The following is a 16,185-nucleotide window of genomic DNA, read 5'->3' as shown; positions in this document are numbered from 1 at the left end:
GACCTGGAGGAATCAGACGCCCTGACATCAGACTATACTACAAAACTACAGTCATCAAAACAATATGGTACTGGCACAAAAACAGAAATATAGATCAATGGAACAGGATAGAAGCTCAGAAATAAACCCAGGCACCTATGATCAATTAATCTATGACAAAGGAGGTAAGACTATACAATGGAGGAAAGACAGTCTCTTCAATAAATGGTGCTGGAAACCCTGGACAGCTACATGTAAGAAAATGAAATTAGAACATTTTTAACACCATACACAAAAATAAACTCAAAATGGATTAAAGACTTAAATGTAAGACTGAATAGTATAAAACACTTAGAGGAAAACATACGTAGAACACACTTGGACATAAATCACAGTAAGAACTTTTTTGGCCCACGTCCTAGAGTAATGGAAATAAAAACAAAAATAAACAAATGGGACCTAATTAAACTCAAAAGCTTTTTCACAGCAAAGGAAACTGTAGATAAAATGAAAAGACGACCCACAGAATGGGAGAAAATATTTGCCAACAATTGAGACTGACAAGGTATGAGTCTCCAAAATTTACAAACTACTCATGTGGCTCAATATCAAAAACACAAGAAACCCAGTCAAAAAATGGGCAGAAGACCTACACAGAGGTTTCTCTAAAGAAGACAAACAGATGGTCGAGAGGCACATGAAAAGATGCTCAATATCACTAATTATTACAGAAATGAAAATCAAAACTACAATGAGATACAGCAGAAATTAACACAACACTGTAAAGCAATTATACTCCAATAAAGATGTTAAAAAAAAAAACTACAATGAGGTATCACCTCACACCGGTCAGAAAGGCCATCATCAAAAAATCTACAAATAATAAATGCTGGAGAGGGTATGGAGGAAAAGGAACCCTCCTACACTGTTTGTGGGAATGTAAATTGGTACAGTCACTACGGAGAACAGTATGGAGGTTCCTTAAAAAACTAAAAATAGGGGGGCCCTGAACCAAGATGGCAGAGTAGAAGGATGTGCTCTCACTCCCTCTTGTGAGAACACCAGAAACACAACTAGCTGCTGGACAATCATCGACAAGAAGACACTGGAACTCACCAAAAAAAGATACCCCACATCCAAGGACAAAGGAGAAGCCACAATGAGAAGGTAGGTGGGGCGCAATCACAGTAAAATCAAATCCCATAACTGCTAGGTGGGTGACTCACAGACTGGAGAACACTTATACCACAGAAGTCCACCCACTGGAGTCAAGGTTCTGAGCCCCACGTCAGGCTTCTCAACCTGGTGGTCCAGCAACAGGAGGAGGAATTCCTAGAGAATCAGACTTTGAAGGCTAGCGGGATTTGATTGCAGGACTTCAACAGGACTGGGGGAAACAGAGACTCCACTCTTGGAGGGCACACACAAAGTAGTGTGCGCATGGGGACCAAGGGGAAGGAGCAGTGACACGAGGGGAGACTGAACCAGACCTACCTGCTAGTGTTGGAAGGTGGCTGTGGCTCACCGTGGGGACAAGGACACTGGCAGCAGAAGTTCTGGGAAGTACGCCTTGGCGTGAGCCCTCCCAGAGTCTGTCATTAGCCCCACCAAAGAGCCCAGGTAGGCTCCAGTGTTGGGTTGCCTCAAGCCAAACAACCAACAGGGAGGGAACCCAGCCCCACCCATCAGCAGTCAAGCCGATTAAAGTTTTACTGAGCTCTGCCCACAAGAGCAACAGTCAGCTCTACCCACCACCAGTCCCTCCCATCAGGAAACTGGTACAAGCCTCTTAGATAGCCTCAATCACCAGAGGGCAGACAGCAGAAGCAAGAAGAACTATAATCCTGCAGCCTGTGGAACAAAAACCACATTCACAGAAATATACACAAGATGAAAAGGCAGAGGGCTATGCACCAGATGAAGGAACAAGATAAAACCCCAGAAAAACAACTAAATGAAGTGGAGATAGGCAACCTTCCAGAAAAAGAATTCAGAATAATGATAGTGAAGATGATCCAGGACCTCGGAAAAAGAATGGAGGCAGAGATCGAGAAGATGCAAGAAATGTTTAACAAGGACCTAGAAGAATTAAAGAACAAGCAAACAGAGATGAACAATACAATAACTGAAATGAAAACTACGCTAGAAGGAATCAATAGCAGGAATTTGCAGGAATAACTGAGGCAGAAGAACGGATAAGTGACCTGGAAGACAGAATGGTGGAATTCACTGCTGTGGAACAGAATAAAGAAAAAAGAATGAAAAGAAATGAAGACAGCCTAAGACACCTCTGGGACAACATTAAATGCAACAACATTCGCATTAGTGGGGTCCCAGAAGGAGAAGAGAGAGAGAAAGGACCAGAGACAATATTTGAAGAGATTATAGTCGAAAACTTCCCTAACGTGGGAAAGGAAATAGCCACCCAAGTCCAGGAAGTGCAGCAAGTCCTATACAGGATAAACCCAAGGAGAAACACGCCGAGACACATAGTAATCAAATTGGCAAAAATTAAAGACAAAGAAAAAATATCGAAAGCAGCAAGGGAAAAACGACAAATAACATACAAGGGAACTCCCATAAGGTTAACAGCTGATCTCTCAGCAGAAACTCTACAAGCCAGAAGGGAGTGGCACGATATACTTAAAGTGATGAAAGGGAAGAACCTACAACCAAGATTACTCTACCCGGCAAGGATCTCATTCAGATTCGATGGAGAAATCAAAAGCTTTACAGACAAGCAAAAGCTAAGAAAATTCAGCACCACCAAACCAGCTCTACAACAAATGTTAAAGGAACTTCTCTAAGTGGGAAACACAAGAGAAGAAACGGACCTACAAAAAACAAACCCAAACATTTAAGAAAATGGTCATAGGAACATACATATCGATAATTACCTTAAACGTGAATGGATTAAATGCTCCAACCAAAAGACACAGGCTTGCTGAATGGATACAAAAACAAGACCCATATATATGCTGTCTACAAGAGACCCACTTCAGACCTAGGGACACATACAGACTGAAAGTGAGGGGATGGAAAAAGATATTCCATGCAAATGGAAATCAAAAGAAAGCTGGAGTAGCAATTCCCATATCAGACAAAATAGACTTTAAAATAAGGACTATTACAAGAGACAAAGAAGGACACTACATAATGATCAAGGGATCAATCCAAGAAGAAGATAGAACAATTGTAAAGATTTATGCACCCAACATAGGAGCACCTCAGTACAAAATGCAAATGCTAACAGCCATAAAAGGGGACATCAACAGTAAACAAAATCATAGTAGGGGACTTTAACAACCCACTTACACCAATGGACAGATCATCCAAAATGAAAATAAATAAGGAAACACAAGCTTTAAATTATGCATTAAACAAGATGGACCTAATTGATATTTACAGGACATTCCATCCCAAAACAGCACATTACACTTTCTTCTCAAGTGTTCATGGAACATTCTACAGGATAGATCATATCATGGGCCACAAATCAAGCCTTGGTAAAATTAAGAAAATTGAAATCGTATCAAGTATCTTTTCTGACCACAATGCTATGAGACTAGATATCAATTACAGGAAAAAATCCGTAAAAAATACAACCACATGGAGGTTAAACAATACACTACTAAATAACCAAGAGATCACTGAAGAAATCAAAGGGTAAATCAAAAAATACCTAGAAACAAATGACAATGAAAACACAACGACCCAAAACCTATGGGATGCAGCAAAAGCAGTTCTAAGAGGGAAGTTTATAGCAATACAATCCTACCTCAAGAAACAAAACCCATCTCAAATAAACAACCTAACCTTATACTTAAAGCAATTAGAGAAAGAAGAACAAAAAAACCCCAAAGTTAGCAAAGGAAAGAAATCATAAAGATCAGATCAGAAAGAAATGAAAAAGAAATGAAGTAAACGATAGCAAAGATCAATAAAACTAAAAGCTGGTTTTTTGAGAAGATAAACAAAATCGATAAACCCTTAGCCAGACTCATCAAGAAAAAAAGAGAGAAGTATCAAATCAACAGAATTAGAAATGAAAAAGGAGAAGTAAGAACTGACACTGCAGAAATACAAAGGGTCATGAGAGATTACTACAAGCAACTCTATGCCAATAAAATGGACAACCTAGAATAAATGGACAAATTCTTAGAAAAGCAAAACCTTCCGAGACTGAACCAGGAAGAAATAGAAAATATGAACAGACCAATCACAAGCACTGAAATTGAACCTGTGATTTAAAATCTTCCAACAAACAAAAGCCCAACACCAGATGGCTTCACAGGTGAATTCTATCAAACATTTAGAGAAGAGCTAATACATATCCTCTTAAAACTCTTCCAAAATATAGCAGAGCGAGGAACACTCCCAAACTTATTCTACGAGGCCACCATCACCCTGATACCAAAAGCAGACAAAGATGTCGCAAAAAAATAAAACTACAGGCCAATATCTCTGATGAACATAGATGCAAATATCATCAACAAAATACTAGCAAACAGAAACCAGCAGCACATTAAAAGGATCATACACCATGATCAGTGGGGTTAATCCCACAAATGCAAGGATTCTTCAGTATATGCAAATCAACCAATGTGATACACCATATTAACAAATTGAAGGATAAAAACCATATGATCATCTCAATAGGTGCAGAAAAACCTTTTGACAAAATTCAACACCCATTTATGATAAAAAAACTCTCCAGAAAGTAGGCATAGAGGGAACCTACCTCAACATAATAAAGGCCATATATGACCGACCCACAGCCAACATCGTTCTCAATGGTGAAAAACTGAAACCATTTCCTCTAACACCAGGAGCAAGACAAGGTTGCGCACTCTTACTGCTATCATTCAACATAGTTTTGGAAGTTTTAACCACAGCAATCAGAGAAGAAAAAGAAATGAAAGGAATGCAAAATGGAAAAGAAGGACCAAAATTGTCACTGTTTGAAGATGACATGATAGTATACATACAGAATCCTAAAGATGTTACCAGAAACCTACTAGAGCTAATCACTGAGTTTGGTAAAGTAGCAGGATATAACATTAATGCACAGAAATCTCTTGCATTCCTATACACTAATGATGAAAAATCTGAAAGAGAAATTAAGGAAACACTCCCATTTACCATTGCCACAAAAAGAATATAATACCTAGGAATAAACCTACCTAAGGGGAAAAAAGACCTGGATTAAGAAAATTATAAGACACTGATGAAATAAATTAAAGATGATACAAACAGATGGAGAGATACACCATGTTCTTGGACTGGAAAAATCAACACTGTGAAAATGACTATACTACCCAAAACAATCTACAGATTCAATGCAATCCCTATCAAACTACCAATGGCACTTTTCACAGAACTAGAACAAAAAATTTCACAATTTGTATGAAACACAGAAGACCCCGAATAGCCAAAGCGATCTTGGAAGGAAAAACGGAGCTGGAGGAATCAGGCTCACTGACTTCAGACTATACTACAAAGCTACAGTAATTACGACAGTATGGTACTGGCACAAAAACAGAAATATAGATCAATACAACAGGATAGAAAGCCCAGCGATAAACCCATGCACATATGGTCACCTTATCTTTGACAAAGGAGGCAAGAATATACAATGGAGAAAAGACAGCCTCTTCCATTAGTGGTGCTGGGAAAAGTGGACAGCTACATGTAAAAGAATGAAATTAGAACACTCCCTAACACCATACACAAAAATAAACTCAAAATGCATTACAGACCTAAATGTAAAGCCAGGCACTATAAAACTCTTAGAGGAAAACATAGGCAGAAAACTCTATGACATAAATCACAGCATGATCCTTTATGACCCACCTCCTAGAGAAATGGAAATAAAAACAAAAATAAACAAATGGGACCTAATGAAACTTAAAAGCTTTTACACAGCAAAGGATACCATAAACAAGATGAAAAGACAACCCTCAGAATGGGAGAAAATATTTGCAAATGAAGCAACTGACAAAGGATTAATCTCGAAAACTTACAAGCAGCTCATGCAGCTCAATATCAAAAAAACAAACAACCCAACCAAAAATGGGCAGAAGAACTAAACTGACATTTCTCCAAAGAAGATATACAGATTGCCAACAAACACATGAATGGATGCTCAACATCAGTAATCATTAAGAAATGCAAATCAAAACTACAATGAGGTATCACCTCACACCAGTCACAATGGCCATCCTCAAAAAATCTACAAACAATAAATGCTGGAGAGGGTGTGGAGAAAAGGGAACCCTTTTGCACTGTTGGTGGGAATGTAAATTGATACAGCCACTATGGAGAACAGTATGGAGGTTCCCTAAAAAACTAAAAGTAGAACTACCATATGAGCCAGCAATCCCACTACTGGGCATATACCCTGAGAAAAACCGTAATTCAAAATGAGTCATGTACCATAATGTTCATTGCAGCTCGATTTACAATAGCCAGGATATAGAAGCAACCTAAGTGTCCATCGACAGATGAATGGATAAAGAAGATGTGGCACATATATACAATGGAATATTACTCAGCCATAAAAAGAAACGAAATTGGGTTATTTGTAGTGAGGTGAATGGACCTAGAGTCTGTCATACAGAGTGAAGTAAGTCAGAAAGAGAAAAACAAATACTGTATGCTAACACATATGTACGGAATCTAAAAAAAACAAAAAAAGAATGGTTCTGAAGAACCTAGGGGCAGGACAGGAATAAAGACGCAGATGTAGAGAATGGACTTGTGGACACAGGGAGGGGGAAGGGTAAGCTGGGACGAAGTGAGAGAGTGGCATAGACATATATACACTACCAAATGTAAAATAGATAGCTAGTGGGAAGCAGCCTCAAAGCACAGGGAGATCAGCTCGGTGCTTTGTGACCACGTAGAGGGGTGGGATAGGAAGGGTGGGAGGGAGACACAAGAGGGAGGGGATATGGGGATATATGTATACATATTGCTGATTCACTTTGTTGTAGAGCAGAAACTAACACAACATTGTAAAGCAATTATACTCCAATAAAGATGTTAAAAAAGAAAAAAGAGATTTCTGTGCATTAATTTTGTATCCTGTTACTTTACCAAATTCATTGATTAGCTCTAGTAGTTTCCTGGTGGCATCTTTAGGATTTTCTATGTGTAGTATCATGTCATCTGCAAACAGTGACAGTTTTACTTCTTCTTTTCCAGTTTGAATTCCTTTTCAAAATCTTCCAACAAAAAACAGTCCAGGGTCAGATGGCTTCACAGGTGAATTCTATCAAACATTTAGAGAAGAGCTAACACCTATCCTTCTCAAACTCTTCCAAAATATAGCAGAGGGAGGAACACTGCCAAACTCATTCTACGAGGCCACCATCAGCCTGATACCAAAACCAGACAAGGATGTCACAAAAAAGAAAATTACAGGCCAATATCACTGATGATCATAGATGCAAAAATTATCAACAAAATACTAGCAAACAGCATCCAACAGCACATTAAAAGGATCATATACAATGATCAAGTGGGGTTTATCCCAGGAATGCAAGGATTCTTCAGTATATATGCAAATCAACCAATGTGATACACCATATTAGCAAATAGAAGGATAAAAACCGCATGATCATTTCAATAGACAGAAAAAGCTTTTGACAAAATTCAACACCCATTTATGATAAAAACTCTCTAGAAAGTAGGCATAGAGGGAACCTACCTCAACATATAAAGGCCATATATGACAAACCCACAACCAACATCGTCCTCAGTGGTGAAAAACTGAAACCACTTCCTCTAAGATCAGGAAGAAGACAAGGTTGTCCACTCTCACCACTATTATTCAACATAGTTTTGGAAGTTTTAGCCCTGGCAATCTGAGAATGTAGCTAATTTCTGAAGGGCAAATACTAATTTGAAACAATGCAAGGATAGAAGCTAATCCAAACTAGTTTCTTGACTTGACCCAAGAATTAAAGGGTCAGCATCTCCCCTTGCCTATAACCCATTCAGGACTTATGTATTTTTTATGGCAGATTTAAAGGATTTTCTAAGGTAATTTTTGCATTTTGAGATTTTCTTTCTACACTTTGTATCAGTTAGGAATTGACTTTATACAGCTAGTAACAGAGATTATTTCTCCCTCACGTGAAAGGGTTCAACAGTCCAGGATTGGTGTCGAAGTTCCATGGTGTCATTATGGACCCAGGCCTTGTTCCATATTTTAGATTTATCTTCGTTAATATATGGCTTCTCTTCTGGAGGTTAACTCTTATCCAAGATGGTTCCTGACGTTCCAGTCACCCAAATGGCTACTATATTTCCAGGCATCACATCAATAATCCAGGAAGAAAACAAGAGGAAAGGGGGTTAGGGACAGACAAGGGCACATGCTAGCCATGTGCTCCCTCTGCAGGAGCCTTTCCGTGAGTCCCAGGCAATAATCTGGATGCACTGATCACTTGTAGCTGCAGGGAGCATAGAAAATGTAGCTTCCTCACAGAGCACATTCCCACCCCTTTCTAAAACAGGGGCTCAGAAAACATACATTAGGTTATAAGCAGCAGTCTCTACCACAGATCCTGACATTCATACCCAACCCCTGTGTGAGAGGTATCTACACTCTGTGTGGTTTGTGCCTTTCCTAAGAGAGGGCCAAGCATCCATTAGAGGGAGATATACCCCTGGCTATGTGGCCACAGTTCTGTTATGTTCCCTTCATGAGGACCTATGGGGACCTTTCTTGTCTCATTACTAGGAAAAATAATACAGCTGGTTGGTTTGGGCACAATTTGCAGTAACTGTCAGAACCATTGACAGAGACAGCTCTGCTGCACTGCTCAGGGCAGCACATGTATCCCTGTTACCCTGGTAACAAACAGACTGCCAGTTCAAGACACTATTTTTTCAGCAAAGTTAGAAAATAGATGGAGAGATTTCTTGGAATACATGCAAGAATCTATGAATGGTGATTAGTAATTTTTAAAACACTGGTAATCGTAAGCAGGAATCTCCACAGGTTGTTTCTTGTCCACAGATATTTTGAGTATTGTTGTGGACTGAATTGTTTCTCCCCAAATTCCTGTGTTGAAGCGCTAATCCCCCACATGACTGTATTTGGAGATAGGACCTTGAAGGAGGTAATTAAGGTTAAATGAGGTCTTAAGGGTGGGTCCTAAACAGATAGGACTGGTGTCCTTTTAAGGGAAGGAAGAAACACCAGAGCTCTCTTTTTGTCTCTATGCACACAGAGAAGAAAGGTCGTGTGAGATCACAGCAAGGAGGTATCCATCCACTAGTCAGGAAGAGAGGCTTTACCAGGAACCAACCCTGCCAGCAACTTGACCTTAGACTTCTAGCCTCTAGAACTGTGAAAAAATAAACTTCTGTCATTTAAGCCACCCAGTCTGTGGCATTATGATATGGAAGCCCTAGCAGATTCATACAGGTGTGAATATGTAGGTCACTCTGTTAGGCCCATTTTGTCCATGTGTAAGCAGCGTGGCCATATCTTGGAGCTATGAACAAATTAGGCCTATTCATTTTTATCCTCATTTCGCATTTACTATAAAAATGCCAACAGTGTCTGATTAACATATAAGCAGATAATGTAAATAATTTATGAAAGGCAAAAATGCTGATGTAAAACAATACAAAAATAAAACAATTTCATCTGGTGTCTTACCCACCCAATACTCTGTTCTGTTAATTTTGGAAGCACATGATTCGGCACTAAATTTGCAACAAATATCTGCAATCAGATAAAATAGTACTTTTTGATCTCCAGAGCACAACAAAAGTAATTATGCAAGTGTAGTAGAAAGAATTCTAAATTGGCTCCTGCGATTCCCTCCCCCTGGGGTCCACACCTGGTATAATCCCCTTCCCTTGATTGTGGGAGCACCAGTGAATATGATGGATGTCACTTCTGTGATTACATTCTAGATGAAGAGATTTTGCAGATATAATTAAAATCTCAAATCAGAATTACTTTGAGTTCATCAGAGTCTGTTCATCAAAAGGAGATTATTTGGGGTGGGTCTGACCTAATCAGGCGAGCCCTTTCAAAGAGATTTAGGCCTTCCCCAAGAACAGAGAAGCTCCCCTCCTGGCCTTAAAGAAGCAAGCAGTCATGAGTTCTACAGCTGTCAGGAAATGAACCTGCCAACAACTATGAGAGCTTGGAAGAGGACCCCCAAGTGACAGATGAGAGCCCAGCCCCAGCTGGCACCTGGATTGCAGCCTTATGAGACCCTGATCTGGGGACCCAGCTCGAGTGAAGCCATGCCCACACTCCTCACCCATGGAAACTGTGAGGTAACAGCAAAGGTGTTAAACTGAGATTTATCAGACTCTGAATCCAGGGCTCTTACCCATAACTAGTGGACATTGAGCTGCTGTCAGGCCTGGGGGTCTAGACTCTGCTCAGGCTGTAAGAATCACAAATGCAAGTTCTTCGGTATCCCAGAATGTATTTGCCAGCATTCGAACTTGCTAACTGACCACCTATAAGGCCTATATTAGGATTCAGCTCTGTGTTAACCATGGGCACTCCATCCATTGTTGACCTACCAGAGTTTCCCTTATTGAAAAGACGTAAGAAAAATAAAGAGTTGAGTAATTCTGCTTACTTTATCTGTTTTTTCCTCTATTCTTGTTTAAGACATAGCATTAGAACACTAAAAGCCTTGTTATTTGCTCTTAGCTCTTTTTAAAAAGATAAGCCTCACATTATTATTTTCCCTTCTAGCTTTGAGACACTATTCTTATAGGTCCTGAGACTCTCTTTTATGAACCTTGATTATAGGGCTCTCCTTTCACTGGTTGTTCAAATAGCAATGTTTACAGCAGGACCGATTCAATGGCCCAAATTGGAAACTACCCAAATGCCCAACAAAAACAGCATGAATGCATAAATTGGGGTATGGTCACACAATGGAATACCACACGGCAGTGAGAATGAATAATCTACGATTACACACAAAAACATGGATGAATCTCATAAATATAATGCTGAATGAGAGAAGACAGAACAAAAAAGAGTATAAATTGTACAATCATCTGTTTTCATGAAATACAGAAACAGACAAAACTAATATCTGGAGTCAAGAGTGAACATAATGTTATCCTTGTGACGGGAGAGTAAGAGGAAGGAACACAAGAAGGCTCTGGGTGATGGGAAGATTCTGTTTCTGGAACTGGGTGCCGGTTATACGTGTGGTTTTCAGTTTGTGAAAATTCATTGAGCTACACACCAGTGATATGGGCACTTTTACTTTACTTCAGTTAAAAGTTTGTTAAAATGTAGTTTCCTGGGCTCTACCCCTTAGACTTACTGAGTCAAAATTTCTGGGAACGGAGCCTGGAAATCCACATTTTAAGCAGGGTCCCCAACTCCAGGAGATTTTAATGCCTCGTAACATCTGAGAGCCACTTGTGTAGGAACCTTTAAAACAAAGGCAGAAATGTAATTATAATTATTTTTCTAACATAAGTAAATATTTATAAAATTAAAAACATCTTCTTAATAGCCTCATTAGTAACTAGTCTTCCTGGTAACCTAAAAATGTAACCCAACAAAAAATCCCATATTTTGGTACACGTTTTGTTTTGATTTTGTTTGTTTGTTTCAGGTTTCAGGAGCAAAGATGGTAACTTTAAACTTGTGTCTGATTTTATGGCCAAAAAGATTAATATGGTTCATTAATAACTCCTGTGTTGCCCAGAGAACAAATTCAGGAAGGAATTGACTTGCATCATTCAGGAAAGAGGTGTTGTTAATGTAATGTTCTCCATTAAAAAAAGAGAGGAAGGGGTTTCAATTTGAACTAAAATTGAAATAACAATATATAATCAGTGTTATTTTCTTAGGTGACCTCTATTCCTACATTTCTAACGTATAGGTACTCTATTTCTAAATTATCACAATAGTTTGTTTTATTCCGATTTTATAACTGAATAAAGTATTTTTCTCTCTCTTCTAGATTTATGTATTCCTAATACAGAATGTTCAAATGAGGGGATCCAAGCCTAATAAATCTTCAGGTGAATATATGTGTATTCTCCACATGCACCATAAAATTATATGAGCAATGATTATGTACTCTTCTACTCACTCACTTATTAGGTGCCTTGAGATATTCCCTTCATATTTCTCTTATCTAGGGAAAAAAGAAAGTAATTAAGTCTAGAATTCAGAAAAGTCCTGATTTCCAGACAAATCTTCTGGAACCGTAGCTCCAAAGATTTTTTTATCTGCATTCAAACTTAAGAGCACCCATTTTGAAAATATCCATAGCTGATTTGATGTGTAAGAACACCTTCAAAACTCTTTTAGTGACAAGTGCTGGGAGAAGGGGAGCTTCAAAGAATAGGAGTCAGTACCCATCTTAGTCCATAGAAGGTAGGAACTATTAATTTGGCAATTACTGTAATAGTCTTATCAGACAAAAAAGGTATTATAAAAATAAGACATTTCTACCTTGGGATTCTTCTACTTTCTCTGATGTTGGCTGCACTGACATGGGCAGGTCCATGTGCAGTCAAGGCAGACAAACAGATGCCGGATACATATCTAAATGTGAAAACTCAAGAGTTAACGTGGTACTCACGTCCAAACAGCAGGCCACTGTATCTCTGAATTGAAGTGACTCAGAAATAACACGGTCAGGTGAAGTCAGAATTTTCCTTTGGTCTGCTCCAAAGCACAAATAATGATCAATTGTGTGTGTTGGGAGGTGGGTATATGTAGATATGTGTGTATATGTGTATATTTGACCCATAGACATAAATATAAAATTTTATAAATGCTATGAAGAAATGAAAAGGGAAAGTGATCAAGAACAATAAATATTGTGTTTATAATTTTATAAGTATTTGAAAGATTATTTTAACCTAGCGGGTACTTGATAGGCTTGTGTCGAGAAAAAGAAAAGCTCTCTGGATTCAGGAAAACTTAAATTCAACTCCTGGTTTCAGATCCCAACTTCATCACTTACTATGTTATTGGGTATTTTCTTAACTTCCCTGAACCTCAGTGTCCTCATCTGTGAAACAAGAAAAATACCATTCACTGCACTAGGCCATTATTTGAGGTTAGCTATAGAACTAGTAATTTTAAAAGCATCCACAAAGAGGCTTAGAAAATAGTACAGCCTTGTTTTGCCCATACTGTAAGGCACTGCTAACTAAATGTTGTTCCAGAAGCCTTATGCACTAACTCCACGTTTTTATACTACAGTGGTAAAAATTATATTTCTGCTTTCAAAACTTTGATGACAAGAAGCATGATGTCTGTAAGATAAAGATCTGGAAAAAACAGAGTTCTGGAGATGGCTAGTGGTGATGGTTGCATGACTGTGAATTATCTAATGCCACTAAACTGTATACTTAAAAGTGGTTAAGATGGTAAATTTTGTTATATGTGTTTTATCACAATTAAATGTTTTAAGATAATGACTAGAAAATGCTTTCACAGTGTGGGATACACAGAAAGTCCTCCAAAAATAATAAATTTTATGCTTGTTATTTCATTCAGTTTCCTGACTGGAGCCCCAAGATGGTCCCATTATGTCAAGAGTTCCTTTCTGGGGAAAAGAAAGCATGTGGTAAGATTAAATCATCAGAATTTTTAGAAAAAGAAAAATCTGGAATGTTCAAATCATCATGGCATTCTTTTCCAATTACAATTAAATTTTTTTCCTCTTCCTCCATTTAACCACATCTGAACTATTCTCAATAGGAGTCAAGATAACTCACCCTTTCACCCCCAGATCATTAGCCCCATCCTTACTATGCAAACTTTCTACTCAGCCTGAGCCCACGTGTACCTACATCCCTCAATGCCATATTTACCACATCCTAAAATTCTCCTCAGTCACTGGCAGCTTCAGACTGCAATATTTCTCCAAACTTGGTCACCCCTAGATATTTTTCTCTGTATGCCCTCTCTAGCGGGTATTTGCCTCTGAAAAATATTTTGATTGAGTTCACTAAATAAAGTGATTTGTTGCATTACATCATGCTATTAATATCTGTAATTGTAATGACATAACACATTTCTTTACAGCATTCAGAAAATGACTTGATAAAAATGAAAATTTGTGAAGGGAGGAAAGATAGAAAAAAAGAAATGTATCTCACAGAACAAGCATACTCATTTTTGTTGTTCATATTTGTTATCTATGAAACTTCTGATCTACTCTATGTCTTAAGAGTAGAGTTCTTTAAAGTTATTAAGGAACGAACCATGGCAACTATGGTAGCCCTTTGCAGTGGGCTAGGGAGAAGAAAGTTAACGCACTTCATAGCGGCTGCTGTCTGCCTCACAAATTCTGGACTCATGCAGTGCTGTGGAGGAGAAGTTGTTCACAATATAAACAGGTAACCAGCAATGAGGACCTGCCTGTTCCAATGGAAAATCCTTATAAGGAGCCTCTGAAAAAAATGTACCTTGTGTGGAAAACGTGTAGATTATAAGAATGTACAGCTTTTATCCCAGTTTATTTCTCCATTTACTGGATGCACTTATGGAAGGCGCATAACAGGTCTTTGTGGGAAGAAACAAAAAGAAATCACAAAAGCAATTAAGAGAGCTCAAATAATGGGGTTTATGCCAGTTACATACAAGGATCCTGCATATCTCAAAGACCCTAAAGTTTGTAACATTAAATACAGGGAGTAAATTCTATAAAGTTATCATCAATAAATTTATTTTACAGTTGTGTGGTGGTAAAAAAAAAAGTTACTAAGGAAGAATTCTAAAATCTGGAGAAGGTAAAATTATTAACATGCAGCTAAGGGTTTCAGGTCTACCACATTGCAAGATATGCAATTATAAACTAATTATTCATTAATTCAACAAACATTTATTGGGTGTGTATTGTACCTCTTCTGCACCAAGTTACTTCTTTCTTGTAAGATGGCATGCAGGGAACAGCACGTTCTTGGTTTAGAAGCAAGTGGTTTTCTATAAAAGATTTCTTAGGTGCTTCTTAGGTGCTAATTTATGCAGCAGAGAGATGGTAAAACAAAGTGATTAAGAGCATGGGCTTTGGAGTCAAGCAGATGGGTTTATGTTCAAGCTTCAATATTACCTGTGTGATTAGTAGTCATGTTTCTTTACTGCTGAGGCTTCAGTCTCATTATCTGTTAATTGTACACAATAAAACTCTCAGCCTCAGAAATCTTTAGGATGAACTATGATCATGCACAATGTCTGGAACATGGTGAACACGCTAAAATTGTTTTTTATAAAAAGTATGGAAGAGTACTTTTATAATTGAAGTACTTGAGCACATGCCCTGTCCTTGCTGGTCGGGGCTGGGAGAGGAGAGCTGAGCCCTGCAGTTCCAGTGCCCTTCTCCTGCTTGCAATGCCCATCCATTACAAACAGCTGAAAGAATTTGCAGCAACATGGATAGACCTGGAGGGTATTATGCTAAGTGAAATAAGTCAGACAGAGAAAGACAAATACTGTATGTTATCACTTATATGCAGAATCTAAAAAATACAACAAATGAATTTTTTAATTAATAACATAAATTAAAAAAAATAAAACCACTTAAGGATCTCACCAGTGATTTTGTTCTGCATTCCAAACTTCCCGTCTCTCCCCCAATATAATTACCTGTAAAAAAATCATTTCTTCTATATAAAATAGATAACCAACAAGGACCTACTGTATAGCACAGGGAACTATACTCAGTATTTTGTAATAACCTATAAGGGAAAAGAATTGGAAAAAAATAGATATATATGTATGTATAATTGAATCACTTTACTGCATACCTAACACAACATTGTAAATTAACTATACTACAAAAAAAAAGAAATCATTTCTTCATCTCATAACTCCATTAAAAAAAAACTCAACAAACTCAGCACTATACCCACTCACCCCAAACAATATGTGCTAATTCTCTACTGAAAAATTATATACATTTGCATCCCTGTCTTCCAATAAAATAAACACTTCCCACTTATATGGTTTATTGTGAACTTCTGTATACTATAACATATCACAATTTGCCAAACCCCTAAAATATGCAGAATATTAGTTCAATTAAAGACTTGTCACTATCATCTTTTGAGACGGCACACTAAACTACAAATTAAACATGTCACTTTTAAGTAACATATCGAGGTGTATGTTACCAAATTTCATTGAAAATGGCCTACCTCTCAACAACTACAGAGGGTCAGTGTTTGCCCTTG

The 16,185-nt window shown here is 38.0% G+C and overlaps 1 protein-coding gene and 1 pseudogene across 1 annotated transcript in view; both read left to right on the top strand.

The window, feature by feature from the left end:
• Positions 1-11,943: 11,943 nt before the first annotated feature.
• LOC118896070 (all-trans-retinol dehydrogenase [NAD(+)] ADH7-like) overlaps positions 11,944-16,185 on the top strand; it is a 40,613-nt gene continuing 36,371 nt past the window's right edge. The window contains 2 exon segments of the mRNA XM_036853801.1: positions 11,944-12,015; positions 13,508-13,577. Coding sequence (XP_036709696.1) covers positions 13,540-13,577 — 38 coding nt within the window. The 5' untranslated portion in view covers positions 11,944-12,015; positions 13,508-13,539.
• LOC118896069 lies at positions 14,219-15,233 on the top strand (annotated as a pseudogene).

This window comes from Balaenoptera musculus, chromosome 5 (assembly GCF_009873245.2).
Source record: "Balaenoptera musculus isolate JJ_BM4_2016_0621 chromosome 5, mBalMus1.pri.v3, whole genome shotgun sequence".
In the NCBI taxonomy this organism is placed as follows: Eukaryota; Metazoa; Chordata; class Mammalia; order Artiodactyla; family Balaenopteridae; genus Balaenoptera; species Balaenoptera musculus.
The sequence above is the reverse complement of the archived record's forward strand: the minus strand, read 5'-3'. Positions and strand labels throughout refer to the sequence as shown.